The 15,657-nt window shown below is 39.2% G+C and overlaps 2 protein-coding genes across 5 annotated transcripts in view; both read left to right on the top strand.

Annotated features, from left to right (window-relative positions):
- Positions 1 to 15,657, top strand: part of LOC116292665 (uncharacterized) — a 33,716-nt gene that overhangs the window by 2,534 nt on the left and 15,525 nt on the right. For all 3 annotated transcript variants that reach the window (XM_089032074.1, XM_089032076.1, XM_089032075.1), the window contains exons 2-10: positions 119 to 265; positions 681 to 829; positions 1,607 to 1,637; positions 3,207 to 3,333; positions 3,767 to 3,908; positions 4,800 to 4,978; positions 5,463 to 5,645; positions 5,957 to 6,114; positions 6,225 to 6,424. In XM_089032074.1, coding sequence (XP_088888200.1) covers positions 119 to 265; positions 681 to 829; positions 1,607 to 1,637; positions 3,207 to 3,333; positions 3,767 to 3,908; positions 4,800 to 4,978; positions 5,463 to 5,645; positions 5,957 to 6,114; positions 6,225 to 6,424 — 1,316 coding nt within the window. The remainder of the gene's footprint in view (positions 1 to 118; positions 266 to 680; positions 830 to 1,606; positions 1,638 to 3,206; positions 3,334 to 3,766; positions 3,909 to 4,799; positions 4,979 to 5,462; positions 5,646 to 5,956; positions 6,115 to 6,224; positions 6,425 to 15,657) is intronic.
- LOC116292666 (uncharacterized) lies at positions 7,666 to 12,728 on the top strand. 2 transcript variants are annotated; one of them, XM_031700019.2, is made up of 3 exons: positions 7,666 to 8,180; positions 9,335 to 9,546; positions 10,822 to 12,728. In XM_031700019.2, the coding sequence occupies exons 2-3, from the start codon at positions 9,346 to 9,348 to the stop codon at positions 12,223 to 12,225; spliced, it is 1,605 nt and encodes a 534-aa protein (XP_031555879.2). In that variant the 5' UTR covers positions 7,666 to 8,180; positions 9,335 to 9,345; the 3' UTR covers positions 12,226 to 12,728. The 2 variants fall into 2 exon arrangements, with proteins under 2 accessions (XP_031555879.2, XP_031555878.2); XM_031700018.2 differs by lacking the exon at positions 7,666 to 8,180 and having other exon boundaries at positions 8,188 to 9,546.

Here is a 15,657-nt window from a genome sequence, read left to right on the forward strand (position 1 = left end):
CCCTAAGAAAAGTGCACTTACGACTTCCAGTCTATCAAGAAGACGTTCTAAGGTCCACAAATATTAGTCATGTTTAAGCTCTCGACACATTTTCTTTCTATTGTATGATTTCTTCCAGGTTTTAGGATTAGCCCTCTATCAAGCAGGTGCTCTGCATCTCAAGTCCATAAATAACATCCTCCTCCAAGCCTTTATCAATATTGCTCTTGGCTCCTTATTGTGGTACAGCGTTGGATATTCTTTGGTATTTGGTTCATCACAAGAGGTAGTGATAAAACACTTTGACTTTGACTGTTTTGACTTTATTCGATACACGATACACTAGACTAGCCCTTTTAGACAGTGATTTCAAAGTTCAGTTGTAGACCAGGTGACAGTGCAAGCCTTGCATGAGTGGTGTCACCACAGGAAGCCCATACAAGCTTTGAGAGCTGACTTGTCTTCTTATATAGAGAGGAAAGTCGAGAGGAAAGAATTTTTTTTACAAAATCGCTAAAATGGCTCGAAATCACGACTATACAATTAGGATGACCCCAACAACGCCTCATGTGAGTAAATATTCACTTTTATTTCTTTTATTTTTTCTTTTTTTCATTAAATTATTTTCAGCTCTCAAAGCTTGTATGGGCTTCCTGTGGTGTCACATTTTCAAAAACTACAATTCTATTTTTTGTTACCAGGGTTTTATAGGAAATCCCGACAAGGCCTTTTTTATCGACGTCTCTCCATTTAACTGTTCTACGCATGCTCAAAACGTGCCCAGTGTTCTTTTTGCTGCATTTGAAATGACGATTGCCGTGTGCGCTCCATTTATGGTCATAGCACCATGGTAAGTAAAGGTCCGCCATATATGGTCATAGCGACACCAGAGAAAAATGTTTGCGCATGCGTGAGTTTCAGCACCTTTTTCAAAGATGCAAATAAGAACGAGTTGTCGCGAATAAGAAATGTGTTGCTGCATGTTAGACGAGTTGTTAGCTGCATCAGTTTTAGACGAGCTGAGAAATCGTCGAAAACGAAATAAGGTCCTCTAGATGCTTATCTTTGAACATGCACCAACTCGTTCCTTATTTGCAGCAACTCGTCTAACTTTATGCATGTCCCATATGAGCCACCTTATTTGTAAGACCAAGATACTGTACTAATAAAGACTTAATGAAAGAATTAGCCTTAAGCTATAAAAACTGACTCCAAATTTAGGCATTTTGTAAAGACTTGTCAGGCACGTTTGAATATTAAATTTGCGTATTATAGACCAAATGCATAACTCGCACCGATGTGAGGCTTAAGTTGTGAACAAAGGGATCTGGCGTGATTCGTGACTTTTGAATCACGCCAGATTGCTTTGAATCACACCAGACCCCTTTGTCTATTGCAATAGCATGAAGACATTTTGAACAAGTTGCAAACAGTCTATGAACATGCGCAAACGCTTTTCACTCACGTCGGTAAAAGCGTCATGGTAGATTAGGTTCTGTAAACCATATATATATCGGGTCATGAAACCTTTTACATATAAAGTAGGTGTCATGTTTACTATATATATGGGATCACATGATGATAATCTATTATTGAGTTTTACTAATCATTATTCAATACATTTCAGGACAGAACACATCAGTATAATTGGTTCAATGGTGTGTAAAACATTTATTCCCTTTGATACATTATATAAGTGGGCGTTATGTTTAGAAACATTGTCATTTTCATTAGTGTTACAGTCAAAACAGGGCACGCGTTCCTATCAAGGTTCAAAGATTCATTTCATTATTGGAAGTTTGATTTCCATCTTGCTTTGAAGCTTGCATTAATGAAACGAATGTTGCGAATTTGAATAATGGGCTCGGATTAAACGTTTATTTATTTCTTCACAGATTCGTGCAAAGCTAAAATTATTTCAACAATCGTAGCACCATTTTAAAGTTATTTGTTTGGTGCGATGTTTTGTTCAAAATATCCTTTCACAAATGAACATTTTGATGTTTTGAGGCAAAGACCGGGATTGAAATTCACGACGTTCGTTTCATTAATGCAAGCTTCAAAGCAAGATGGAAATCAAACTTTCAATAATGAAACGAATCTTTGAAACTTGATAGGAACTTATGAGCTGGTTTGACTGTAACATGCCTACCATTTTTAAAATACAGTGGAGGTCCAGGATTTAAAAAGGGGGGTTCCAAAACGGCTGCCAAGCTTGAAAAGCTGGAAAATTGGCTTCATAAAAGGGGGGTTCCAATTTCATTTTATTAAGTGTTAAGAACATAATTGACTTCACAAGATCTCATAAAAGAAGGGTTCAATGGAACCCACGGAACCACACCTGGATCCGCTTCTGCAATAGACCGTTTTCTCAAGGTTTCATTCAACTTGACGGGCTACAAAACTGTAAAACGCAAATTCAGTGAAATTAAGAAGACAGTTTTATATTTAAAGAGGAGAGTAATTGATTTTATGAATTCTTATAGAAAAAAAGTCATAGCAATGCATGATAATACTCGTGTTCTGGTATCGTGGCCCGTCAAGTTCCTTAAATTTGGATGCGCACGCAACCTTGAGAAAACGCGGTCTATAGGGTTTTTCGCTTTGTACAGGGTATGGTCCAAGAGGTTTCTAGTTGGCAAATTAAATAACAATCAACCAAAACAAATTTCGTTATTGTATGCCCACCTATTTTGTCATGGCAGCGCGGTTTCTTTAGGGTCTAAAGAGAATCAAAAACTTGAGACTTCAATGGGACCCTTCCCTCGAATCTAATCTCTTCGATCGCAAGCCGGGAAAGATCACTAGCTATTTTCACCTCTAAAGCAGCCCTGAAACAAGTACGCGCGGAATGTTATCATGACTTTCTGGGTGTGATTCCTAGGTGAGAAGCATTATGAATGCCCCCGGGTCAGCAGTTGCCTATTTAAGCGGGAAAATCCAAGGTTTCGACCTCATTTACTCAGGTTAGATGTACCAGTAAGTGCTAGACAGATTTTTGACCCCACCCACCTCCCCTTCGGCGACGTTTCTCCATTATAACAGTTCAGTCCGGTAGCTTAATCGATCACATCCTCGGCAAAACTCGTGTTCCCAAAACATAACCGAGTGTATAAGGTGAATGGCTGCTTTGGCGGTGAAAATGATATGCAATAATTCTTTATGAATGAACTGGGTCCTAAAGCATGTCTTTCATGCATCATAATCTGCTCATTCATTCTACACAGGCTCTTTTTATTCTGTGGCCCATTACAGTCTATTACCCAATATCTCACTGGATACGAGGTGCAGGCTGGTTAACGCGATTAGATGTTCTGGACTATGCCGGAAGTCTAACAGTTCACACCAGTGCTGGTAGGTGTTCATCTAGAGTAGTACTAAGACCCTCTTTGGTATGATTTTGGTGGGACCGATTCAAACTTTGAAATTTTATCGATTACCTCAAAACAGTCTCTTGACTGATCAAAGTCAGTGCAAGGCTTACTCACAGATCAAACCCTGAAACAACCTCTTGGCTGATCAAAGTCAGGGCATGGCTGATCACAGATCGAATCCTGAAACAACCTCTTGACTGATCAAAGTCAGTGCATGGCTAACTCACAGATAAAATCCTGAAACAACCTCTGGGCTGATCAAAGTCAGTGCACGGCTTACTCACAGATCGAATCCTGGAACAACCTCTGGGCTGATCAAAATCAGTGCACGGCTAACTCACAGTTGTAATCGGTAAGATGACAATTTTTTGGCCTCATATCATAAACATTTTCCCACGCCTTATATTTCATAGGAACCGCAGGAGTAGTATTTACTAGGATGTTAAAACCTCACATATCGACTCATGATGCCAACTCCAAGACGTCACATCACCATGGAGACGCATATCATCACGTGATGTTTCTTGGTGGTGCGTTGATAATTATTTTTGGGTGGTGAGTGACTTACACACCTAACTGAGCCTTGTCAAGAATAGTAGCTCTCTATTTTAGAGGGAGGGCAGTAATAGACTGCTTTACCTTTGGCGTAATATTTACCCATTTCAGACCACGTGTCATTCTCTAGAGAATAAGATTCTTTGTTTGAGTTGTATCCATATTCATGTGTCTTCTCATGTGAAACCGTCAAACAAAGAAATGGTACTCGAGGGAATGACACGTGATCTGAAATGGAAAATCATCGCTTCAAAGCTAGAGAAATCCTTTAAGAGACCATTTTCGAATTCGTCAAAAACCGCTGTTTCTTGATCGATGTGAGACTCGTTTATAGAGGGCTAGCCTCGAATCAGTGTATACAAGAGAAAATGAACTAAGAGAAGGAATCCCCGTGCCTCATCATGTGCACACTTTGATACTATTTTTAGAATCATTGTTGCTATTTTTAACTCGTTACCATGCCCGCGCGATAGTCATGCTTTCTTTAATGCGTCGCTTTAGGACACGAAAAGCGACAAAAAAAACAGGCTTTTGTTTACTGCAAGACTGGAAGCCGCCTACCCTCAAGAAATCAACCAATCAGGTTCTGCGCTCAAAATATCTCCAAGCTAAAAATAGCATCAAACTGTACACATGATGGTTACAAGGCTATATGGGTAGGATTCCTTCTCTTAGTTCATATTCTCTTGGTGTATTAATATTCACAAATGCTACCAACGGTAAAGTGAAGATTGCACAACTTCATCAACAGTACAAACACCTTGAAAATCCACGGACCTTGACTGGAATGCATAAATATTCAAAGTAATTCCATACCAAATCGAGCCTAAATATTGTAGAAAAGAGTGGTCGAATCTGGATGATCAAAAAAAGTTTGATTGATATTTCTAGGTCACTTTTCAACGTTTGTACAGTTCAGATGGTCCAGGACGCTAGTGTTGGGCTAGCTGTGGTAAATACTCAGTTGTCAGCATGTGCCTCGTGTTTGTGTTGGGTTCTTGTCTTTACTATTGGCTCCAGGCAATGTCTTTATTCTGACATGCTCACTGGGATTATAGCTGGCATCATAGGTAAGTCATCCATCCTTGGTAGATATTTAGGTACGCGCCTGGGTGCTGTACGAGCAGCGGTTTATATGCCAGTCTTCTACGGCTTTTCTCTTTTTCGACTCTCGGAATTTTCTAGGACTGATCGTTTATTACGTCTAAGGGGGAGGGTGGTGGTGGTGGTGGTGGTGGTGGGGGGGGGGGGGGGGGGGTGGCGGTGGATTTGTTTGTTTTTTACCCTCTACGATATTATATCTTTCGACAAGAAAACGTACCTCCTCCGTTCTTTATCGTCATTTAGTTTGCTATTTTTCTTAAAAAGTTTACATTCATTTTTTCTATTCCCCGAAAACAAAGTTTACCCCCTCAAATAATTTTTTCAATAATATACGCTCCTCTAAAATACTTTCCCCCCCTCCTACGACGAATTAAACGAGCGGTCCTTAAGGATTGTATCTTACGACACAAATGCAAAAATACATTTTTTTATCTTGTATTGTATTCCCAGGAGTCAGTGCGGCGCCAGCGTCTCTTCACGCCTGGGCCTCTGTCTTGACTGGAATACTGGTCGGTGTGACGTCATCTCTCGTTTTGACGTGTGCTCGACGATACTTTCCTTCCTGGACAAACGGAAGTCAAGTCGATATAATTTTTTCTAATGGTATCCCAGGATCCCTTGGAGCATTAGCTGGTGAGTGTATAGGTTGCGTTCCACATAGATGTCGTCATTTCCGCTCTGTGACAATTTTTTCTGCTCAAGCGTAAGTTTTTAACAATGAGAGTTACGAGAATTTATGTGCACGAAGGGCTGGTTGATTGTCAGTCACCACTTAATAAAACTGGCAATGATCAATGTAATAATTCAGATGACATGATCACGTGACGTTGAGATCATGTGTAGCCAAGTTTTGACCTTTGTTAAACTTAAGCACACACGTGAATATCCTTTATTTTTCTATTATTAAATTAGTTGCTTGTATTTTGGGTATTTTTTCATGTCAGCTGGCCTTTTCGCCAACCCTATCCTAGACGCCCGCCATCACCGAGGAGCTTTCTACTCAAACGGAAAACAACTTGGTGTCCAGCTTCTTGCGATAGTCATTGTAGCATTATGGACAGCGGTCTGCACCTATCTTATCACGTGGTTCATTCATTTAACGGTAATATGTCATTTAGTAGTATGTAATAGTAGGTGAACACTAGCCCTATTCGAACAACCCCGTATGGAACACTGCCCCTCTTTTATGACAATGTTGTTTATTTATTTCAGGTAGGATTTAACATAACACATTCTGCCGCTGTGGACGTCGCCCTTCCTGGTCAATCATCGTCCAGTAAGCTTCATAGTCAGTTTCTCCAACGAGAGAAGCTCTTCTCTGCAGCCATTACTGGACAAGTGAGAGATTTAGAAGATCTTGCAGCCAAACATATGAACTTCGGGATCAAGGATTTTGACAAGCGAACAGTTCTGTAAGTAAATGGAATTCAAATTATATATTTCGCTATAATGAGCCTAGTATTAATCGTGTGTTCGTAAAGCAGTGCTCACTCTAATGAGTTGCTTGCACTAAATCCCTACTTGTCTTACTAGGAACTCAAAACAATGAAAAATCCTAACACTTCAAAAAAGATTTTGATTCCCAAAGAGAAGTGAATATTTTGGTTAATTTGTCCACTTGCAAATTGGGAGTTTGTAACACATCTCAAAAGTACTAAAACGTTTGGCTGTTGGTGGGTGGGCAGACAAGCCGTCCCACAACAATTTTTAAAAATTTATTGCAATAATAATTTGCAACGTTTCTGCATATAATTACTAGTTATGAATATTAGAATAAATATTATTGGATAAAAGCTGCGATTTCGACATTAAAAAAACCACTTTACGATCCGCGATCCAGTTAACCGAAGTCCAGTCCAGTCCATTCATGCTCAGTTCCTAATTTTTCAAAATAAAAAATCTTCCAAAATCAGTGAATTAATTACATATTTGTGATGAGTAAAGGTGAGCTTGAGGTCCTATATTAGGGAGATAACCGACCATACACAGGAGTTTTGTCAATTAACAGCTGCAATGTAGACTACTGAATTACTTGCGGATTTGCCACTGAAGGTGTTGCATGCATATGCCGATGGTATGATGGGAAAATGTAATGCTCATTATTTGTCAGAGGTTTGACATGCTGACAAAGTCAAGTGTGTCTGTTTACCATTTTCTTTACCGTTCGCCTCACTTTTGCGTTTGCCTATAGAAACAACTGCAATAATAATTGGATCATAAACATCTAGAGGGTAACACCTAGTGTTCCCCTCCTTAATTGTAAATAATTACACCTTTGTATTTTGTGGGGGGAAAAACAAAAAAAAAAAAAAAAAAAAAAAAAAACATGTATGTAACACCCATTGTTCCCCTCCTTGATCGTAAATAATTACACCTTTGTATTTTGTAAAATAAAAAAAAAAAAAAAAAAAACACACAAAAAAAAACATGCATGTAAACATCTAGAGGGTAACACCTAGTGTTCCCCTCCTTAATCGTAAATAATTCACCTTTGTATTTTGTTGTATTTTGTAAAACTAAAAAAAATATATAAATTTTTTTTAAATACACATTTTATTTATTTCTCTTTTTCCTTCTTTCCATGAGATGAAAAGTCGATTTTTTTTCCCGATTCCTATTTCTATATTTTAATCTCATTAGACAGAGAGACCATGGAATGAAAAAAATTATTATTTTTGGTTATTATTTTTGGATATTCTTTAAATGCAGTAATATTTATCTGGCCGGTGCACCGTAAAAAAAAAAAACAGTACCGTTGGAATTCCAGTGTTAGCGTTCTTTTTCACTACCGGTAACCAAGTTTCCGGTTCTTCTTTTATATCGACGAAATTCCGTGAGAAGCTGGATAACATAATATATGGATATAAAGACAATATGATTTTAATGCTTGATCGAATGCTGCCAAATGAAAGAAATGGCTACAAATGGACAGGAAATGAAACCCAGGCTATTGGGCTTCCTGTGTGTATTGTGTTATTTCACTTCCGGTAGGTGGCCTGACCTTCAACAGCTTGCATACGACTGCCAAACAGCATGAACATGAAGTCGTATTTCAGGAACCTTTTGGACGCTTAAAAACGGGAGAGACTGTTCTACAACAAAGGATAAACACTCGAAGGCTCATAGAGAGCAGAATTAACATTCTACAGATCTAAAGAAAGGGAAAAGGTACGTAAGAATTATCCTACATGAATTATGCTAAATGCATTGACCTTGCACGACACGAACGCTATTGTTCTCTGAATTTGTCATTCATAAACCTTTTTAGCGCTAAAAAAATCTACCAGATATTTAGCTATTTATTGAACAAAATATTGATTAGTGATGGAGTGAGTATCCAGTGACTAACCTCCATATTAATAATAAACCATTTCGACCATTTCAAAAGTTCAGAAGAAAAATAATTCGACACCAAACAATCCAATGTAAACAACTAAAAACAAACGCAGGCCGTTTTAAACGGACAATAGCTTGTTCTTAGAAATAATTTTATACAGTCTTTTTATAAAAATGATTAAGTTCATCCGATAAAAATGCCTTGTTTTGAAGTTGTGGAATAAATCTGATAGAGCTTGTGCATGAACACACCTCTCGTCCGCCCTGGGCTATCCCCCAATTTGAATCATTGCTCTTCTCTTTTAAAACCTCTTTACAAACTGTCTTTTGGTTGAAAGGGTTCATTCAAACATAAGATTTTGAAGGAAAATCTGAATGCCCTTCTCCAGGGGATAAACAAAAAGTGGGCTACACTTTCCCGGATAAAATAAAGCGTACAAATGCGCAATCAGAGGTAGTGAAATGAAATCTAATTAGAATCATCTTTCATATCAGGTGATATACTGATTATGCTCACATGTTCCCAAAACTTGATCTTATGGAACTCTCAGTGTACCCGTATTTGTTTCAGCCAGTAAATTGGCATCAGAACAAGAAATGCTGTTGAGATTTTATTTTTGTCCATATGTTAAAAGGGAGGGGGACAAAATGACATTGGTGCAAAAAATTTTCAAGACCCCAACAAGAGCATAATAGAATAATAGCATTCATGTTTTTCGGGGTACCCCCTTCAAACGTTTAAAAATTCCTCCCAATCCTTTTTTTGACCTTTCAAGGCCCCCCCATGTTCCACTAAAAAATTGAGGGCCCCCTATTTTCTCCTCCACCCTCTCCCCCCTCCGACTTCAATATTGACTGGTCCCTTATGTGTCAAGCCCTTAAAAACCTCGTTCCGCTTTGGCACGTTCCGCATTTCTTTCCGTGTAACTTTACACCCCCTGGATTTTTTTGCTACATTGCTCGACTGATATCAGTCTATTTGTCAGGTAAAGGAGCAATGAGGTCACCCTGGTACACGACTATAAACGGAGCTGTTACATGTGTTCGACTGGTAGCATTGTTCATCCTATTGATTCTAGTCACAAACTGTTTCATCGGGCCTAGATGTGAGGTCAAAGACGTTGGGATACGCATTGCAGTTTTTTGTGTCCTGCCAGCTGCATTATCGTTGGTCATAAACCCCCTCAGAAGATGGCTGGTAAGTAGACATTACATCACTTACTGGAAAAGCAAATTAATTTAATTCCTTCTACGTAGGGAGAGAGGAGAGTAAGTAGGGGTCAAGTTGTATTGTTCTGCAATGGCCAAAATCCTGTTTGCTTGGCCTAAATCTCGGTACCTGAAAAATGAAAAAAAATTAAGATTTATATGAGTAAAAGTATGATTTTTAAGTCAAGTATTTTTACCTATATCACATTACTATTAGAAAAGTGTCCGGTTCATATTCTCTGTTGTATCGTTTTTCTTGTTTAAAAATAAACTCGTGTCAGACTAAAATAAGCTAAGGTCATGAAAACAATAGATTGAAGGAGCTCTAATTGGACTGTTTTTCTAAAGAATATCACGTTGAACAAGAACAAACAAGTTCTTAAAGACAATTTTTGATCGCGCGATGGTGTTTTTGTCGGGGGTGGGGTAGGGTCCTGGTAAAAAGCATAACATCGATCCCTTATAAGGAATGCCATTCTTAGTTTGAGTCACATCCAGAGGTGTCGTTTTAGGCGTTGTTCTTAAACAAAGAAATCATACTAAAGGGAATGAAAGATGTTCCGAAAACATTACGACCAAGCCGTATGGATTAGGCCGTTTGCATTATGCAATCAAATGGCACCAATAGACTACTTCGATGATGCCACGGCTATCCTGCTGGGGGCAAAACGAAACAAAGATAACGGAAATAATATAGAGTTCAGGAACCGCGGAGCGTACTTTTGATTGAGGGGGGGGGGGGGGGGGTCCAACGACTGCCGAAGGCGGAAACCAACGAAAACGTTTTAAACTGAGACCTTTGGAATGCGATTTCTAGTGTTTGAGGGGCATTTACAACATATTCATTGCGTTGGCTATTGTCATTTTAGCAAATAGCAAGCTATTCAAAAATATGGGGGCAAAGTTATTGGGAGGTTAAAGCCCCCAGCCCACCCCCCTCCGCTGTTCCTGGAGTTACGTATGTTTTGTCTTTATTTTATTAAACGGTGGGGGGGGGGTTGATGTTGCCGTCTTAATTAATCTTTTGTCGTATTCTTTAGTGGTAAGCTATTAATATCAATCGACTTCCTTACTGTAACAAAGGTTTATTTGCCCCCCGGACGCCCTACAGCGGTGTCTCAGTTGCAATCCAAGATGGCCGCCGTATCGTTGAAGCAGTCCATATTGTCTTGCTATTCTCATAAAATAAAAACTTCAAAGAAAGAAAGTTCGTTACGAATTACTTTTCACTTAATATCAATTGTTTTTTCTTGTTTGTTCAAAGGCCATATACTTTCCAATTAGCTGTGGACACAGAAAATGTATCTTTACAGGAAAAAGCTCCAGAACTCTTAAAGCAATCCTCCTAGACATCGACCAAGACATTCCATCGGCCGAACAACTGAGAAAGTATCAAAACCAAGCTTCTATTTTCCTAGACGACATCAAAGATGAGCTCGAAAAAGCGATTAAAACCGCTACCTTTGAGTGTATTTTCGCGGGCAGTGTCGTCGAGAGGTTTGGTATTCCTACATGCCACATGAGAGGAGACATGTTTAGTGCGCTTGATACCTGTTTCGATGTTATGTTCTGCCCTGAAGCTGACAATGCTTCGTTTTCCGGTCAAAAAGGGAACGTTCTTGTGGAACTGATTCCCGAGGGGGATGGTTATACTACCTATGCCCTACTTCGACCCGTCAGACCGCGATTTGAAGGGGACATTGTGAGTTCAAGAAACGTCAGGAGAAATGCTAGTAGCGCCATCAATGGAACCAAAACCGTTACACACTTTCCTGACCTTCCCAAGGCTTGGTATAATCGATGCTTTATCAAACCAAGAGCAACGATATCCTCAGAAGGCTTTGCTAATAATATAAACGTTGGCAATGTTTATCACGCGAGATTAATGATTTGCATCAAGTGTTGTGAGTGGCCGCCGCTCAGCGACTGGCCGACAAGACAACGTTGCTGGCCTCTTCAGGAAGATGTCATCAGGATTTTGTCCCATGGCTGTCATTTAGTAGCCAAACCAGCGCCAATCGATAAAGAACAAACAAGCTGGAGGTTGTCTTTTTCTGTAGCAGAAGTTGAGCTCTCCAAACTCGTGCCCAACACAGCCAGGAAATGCTTGTTGGCGCTCAAAATTATATTGAAGGACCACTTGCAGCCAGTTGTCGCCGACATCACAACATACCATCTGAAAAACATCTTTCTGAATGCCCTTGAAAAGACTTCAGTAGAGTTCTGGGTGGACGAGAATATCGAAGAATGTTTCTCGTTATTAATGAATGAATTCCACGATGCTCTGGTCTCTGGGAAGTGTGTTCACCACTGGTTCAAGACAGTCAACTTATTTGATGGAATGAAGCCCAAAAACCTAAAGCTGCTTGCTTGGAAAATAAAGAAAATCCTAGAAAACCCCGCTCCATTTATTTTTGATGATGGTTCCTGTTGTGTTTTAACGTGTTCAGGTGAGAAACCCACACCACACACTATTGATGTCTTGGCTGAATTTGGTGACGGTGTATTAGATATCATAGAAGAAGATCGACAGAGCAGTCAGTCTTTGGGTCAGCGTGCACGTGCTGAACAACACCAAGATGTCAGATTGGAAATACTGCCCGATTCTTTGAAAGAACATGATTTTGATAAAGAATCGACTGGAATCAGAAGTGGATGCGAGGGATGATGCGGAGAATTGCAGTTCCCCATGAAAATAAACTTAGAATCAAAGCTGCTGCTCGCGAAAGTCGCTCGTTTAATCTGCATGGCCTTGCAATCGCTTGAATAGCCTCTCCATCTGGCTAGGGAGACAAGGCTTCGATAAAGTTAAAGGTGTTTAGATGGAAGGGAATATAAAAGACTTGTCAGTCATACATAACTCGAGAATATTTAATACCATCATTAATTGCTGTGTATATTGTTAATCAGAATTCAAGGACCGATCCAGGATTTTGGAGTTCTAACCACAGGCAGCCCAATCTCTTGTTGTAGACAGATAGACACCTTTATTTAAACTTAAATAAAATAACAACAGGTTAGTCCAGTCAGTGGCAAAATGCCTTTGCTTTTAAAAGGAGCCCTGTTAAACATATACACAATATACAATATAAAATAGAAACTAAAAGGACCTACATATAATACTATTAATCTGCAATATTTACAATAATGTATTCAATTAAGCTATAAATACTTAGCCTGCGTCACATCCGGAATTTTCTTCGGTATTTACGAAGAAAATTCCGGATGTGACGCAGGCTATAAATACTAAGAGCTATATAAATAAAATACAATAATAAATTCATAAAATATAAAATAGACCTATAAATCATTTGCTTACTATTAAAAACAATACATCCATGATAATAAAATGATTTCTTGGCAATCTCAGTTCTAACCTTTAAAAAATTTAACATATTACTTTGTCTTGTAATTCTACTATGAATAGCACTGTTAAAAGTAAAATAATTTTTGAAAAATTGCGGGCAACTCCCATTGTGTTGTTGATTGTGTTGTGTGATAGCATTTGAATTCATGAATGTTAAGGGCAATATTTCGTATCATGTAAAATTAGTACTTTTGCGAATAAAAACGACTTACCTTGATAGCTTGTTGTATCTTTTGATGTTTTTTTCCCGTCCTCCTATACTACCAAAGAAAAAATTTGTATACCGAACCAAAACAAGTTAAGATTGGTTAACCAAGAGAGAGAGAGAGAGAGCTATTTTCTATTTCGCTTCCTGTGGTTGTAAACGAGCGAGCGCCGAAAAGCGAGGCGCGAGAGAGCGAAAGAATGTTATTACTTCTCGCGACTTCCCTTCAAAAAAGCAAACGCCAGAACAAGAATAAATAACCTCTAAAGGTGAGTGATGGCAACTATTAGCCATTAGATATCTGCTGTTTCTCAGTATTAACTTCGTTTTATTTCTTGGTTTTAGAGACGGTTTTTATTAATATAACTCTTGAAACAAAGTTTACTAATTAGAGTGTAATAGCCGGGGGGGGGGGGGGGGGGGGAGGGTACTCCCATATATGGACTATACGGGGATGATCCGCTGAACAGGGTATGGTTTTTCGAGCTTCTTTTCATAAACAGGGTATGCAATTTCACTCAAGTTCAATGTTCTTCCTGAGTTTCCTGTCATATTCAGGATTTCTACTTTCGTATTGACTGAAACTGGCTACCATGGTCGTAAACAAATGATACGTGAGATGACATGATAATTGAAACAGGAACTCAGTGCAATTAATTATGTCTTTTGTCATAAACAGGGCTACAAATACGATTTTTTTTGTCATAAACAGGGTACCCCTTTCAGAATCCCAGCGGAACACCCCTACCCAAATTCTGGCGGAGTACCCCCCCCCCCCCCGGGTGTAATAGTCGGATAAACAAAAAAAATTAGTGTAATAGTATTAAATGAGCTAAAGTGTATTTCACGGGTTTATGAAAACCATCTACTGTATGTGCTCTAAAGGCTGGTAACTACGACTCAACAGTAGATGCAGCTTCATGAGTTGTTTTGGTTTCACTGAGAGGCTGGCGGCAAAGAACTGGGTACGAGGATGTTTCATTGTTGGGGTTTTGTGAATACGGACGTGTTTTATATATGATCACGAGATCCTCACGTTCAGACTGGTAAATTCAACAATATTAGTATAGGAAATCGCACGATTATATATATATATATATCTATTTATTTATTATTATTCTTCCTTTCTCCTTTTTCCACCTTCTTCTTCTGGCTCACTACCTCCATACTTTTCCGCCACAACTAAACCCTAACCCGCCCTGTTTGAAACTTTGTCCACCCCACTTATTTTCGCAACCTCGCTTTCACGACATACATAAACGCCCCCTCCGCGACTGGACTTCCCCTTTCTCGCCATACAGTTATGGAATGTTCAATCACGAAATCTCTAGCCCGTCGTCTAGGCCACATTTCATCATTTCCAGGTAACACACTTTATCCTTTACCTTATATACCCCCGTTTTACCTCGGTATCCTTGTGGTTCCCTTTATCCGCCGCTATTGCGTATTCCTCAGGCAGAACCGTTGACCTGGCGCCACGTGTAGGGTGAAGCTCTTGGGCCTAAGAGTCTTGAAACACGTTGAATTTCTTCGCTATCTTGCATCTTCACCCCTGACGATAGATGCATGATAGGGCGCTAGGTCCAGCACACATTCACCGACGGTTCTACCTACACGTGAGCTCATCATACAAACTTACAAGCAAATTATTTTTCGATACATCATATCAGCACCGCCCCCCGCCACGCGTGCCATCACCATACGCGGCGTATTTATCCTGCTCTTCGCGTTGCCCTTGAATTTACCCCTATAAATAATACATTTTCCTCATTTTCCCTTTTTATCATCACTGCTACCTATTCCCTACATCCCTTCCCATCTATACTATCCATAAGAAAGTTATTCCCTTCCTATGCCCTCGTGCTCTATTGACACTCACTCACATTCCTTTATACTTACGCACAACAACCCATCCCCCTGTCCCCTTGCTTGGGTCCGAATAACTGTGTATTTCATAGTATTCTCGGATTAAATTCTGAGATTCTATGCACTAAAATAGGCTCGTGCAATTACAAGAACTTTCAAAACATTACAAGTGTCTATTAATTCCAAAGACGAAGAAGATCGTGTAATTTTTTGTTTATAGTTCACTCAACAAAATTTCAGTAAAAAATGCGCATCGATGCCGTTCATCTTTGTCTATTTGGCGGCCGATTTTCAGTCCATCGTGCAACTGAAATGCATAAAAAAGATTAGTTCTTACAGCTTTTAAAATTTTATTCATATGTTTTTTAAATACAAAATGATAGAAAATAATTGTTTTGACATTGTTTTGGCCGTGTTGCCATAGCGACTTAATTCGGTACTCCTACGGAGTACAATTAACGCTATAATTGTACTCCTCTCGACCAATCAGAGTCGAGTAATTTTGTTGAGTGTACTATAAATTAATTAATAGACCTACGTACTTTGTTTTATAAAATTAATTAAATAGTGCGCACGCTTTGATTGTTTGATAGCCATGTTTGCATGTGGGTATGTAAACACAGTTGTGACGTCACAACTTTCGTGTTTTCCAGATCAAGTTC

Source organism: Actinia tenebrosa, unplaced genomic scaffold, assembly GCF_029948245.1.
Source record: "Actinia tenebrosa isolate PJP-AT-01 unplaced genomic scaffold, QUT_ActTen_1.0 PGA_scaffold17__23_contigs__length_9995812, whole genome shotgun sequence".
Taxonomy (NCBI): domain Eukaryota; kingdom Metazoa; phylum Cnidaria; class Anthozoa; order Actiniaria; family Actiniidae; genus Actinia; species Actinia tenebrosa.

Coding starts and splice junctions, on each gene's coding strand:
- LOC116292666 (XM_031700018.2), top strand. CDS start 9,214: ATGTGTCAAGCCCTTAAAAACCTCGTTCCGCTTTGGCACGTTCCGCAT. Junction 9,547..10,821: donor ACCCCCTCAGAAGATGGCTG/GTAAGTAGACAT, acceptor GTTTGTTCAAAG/GCCATATACTTTCCAATTAG.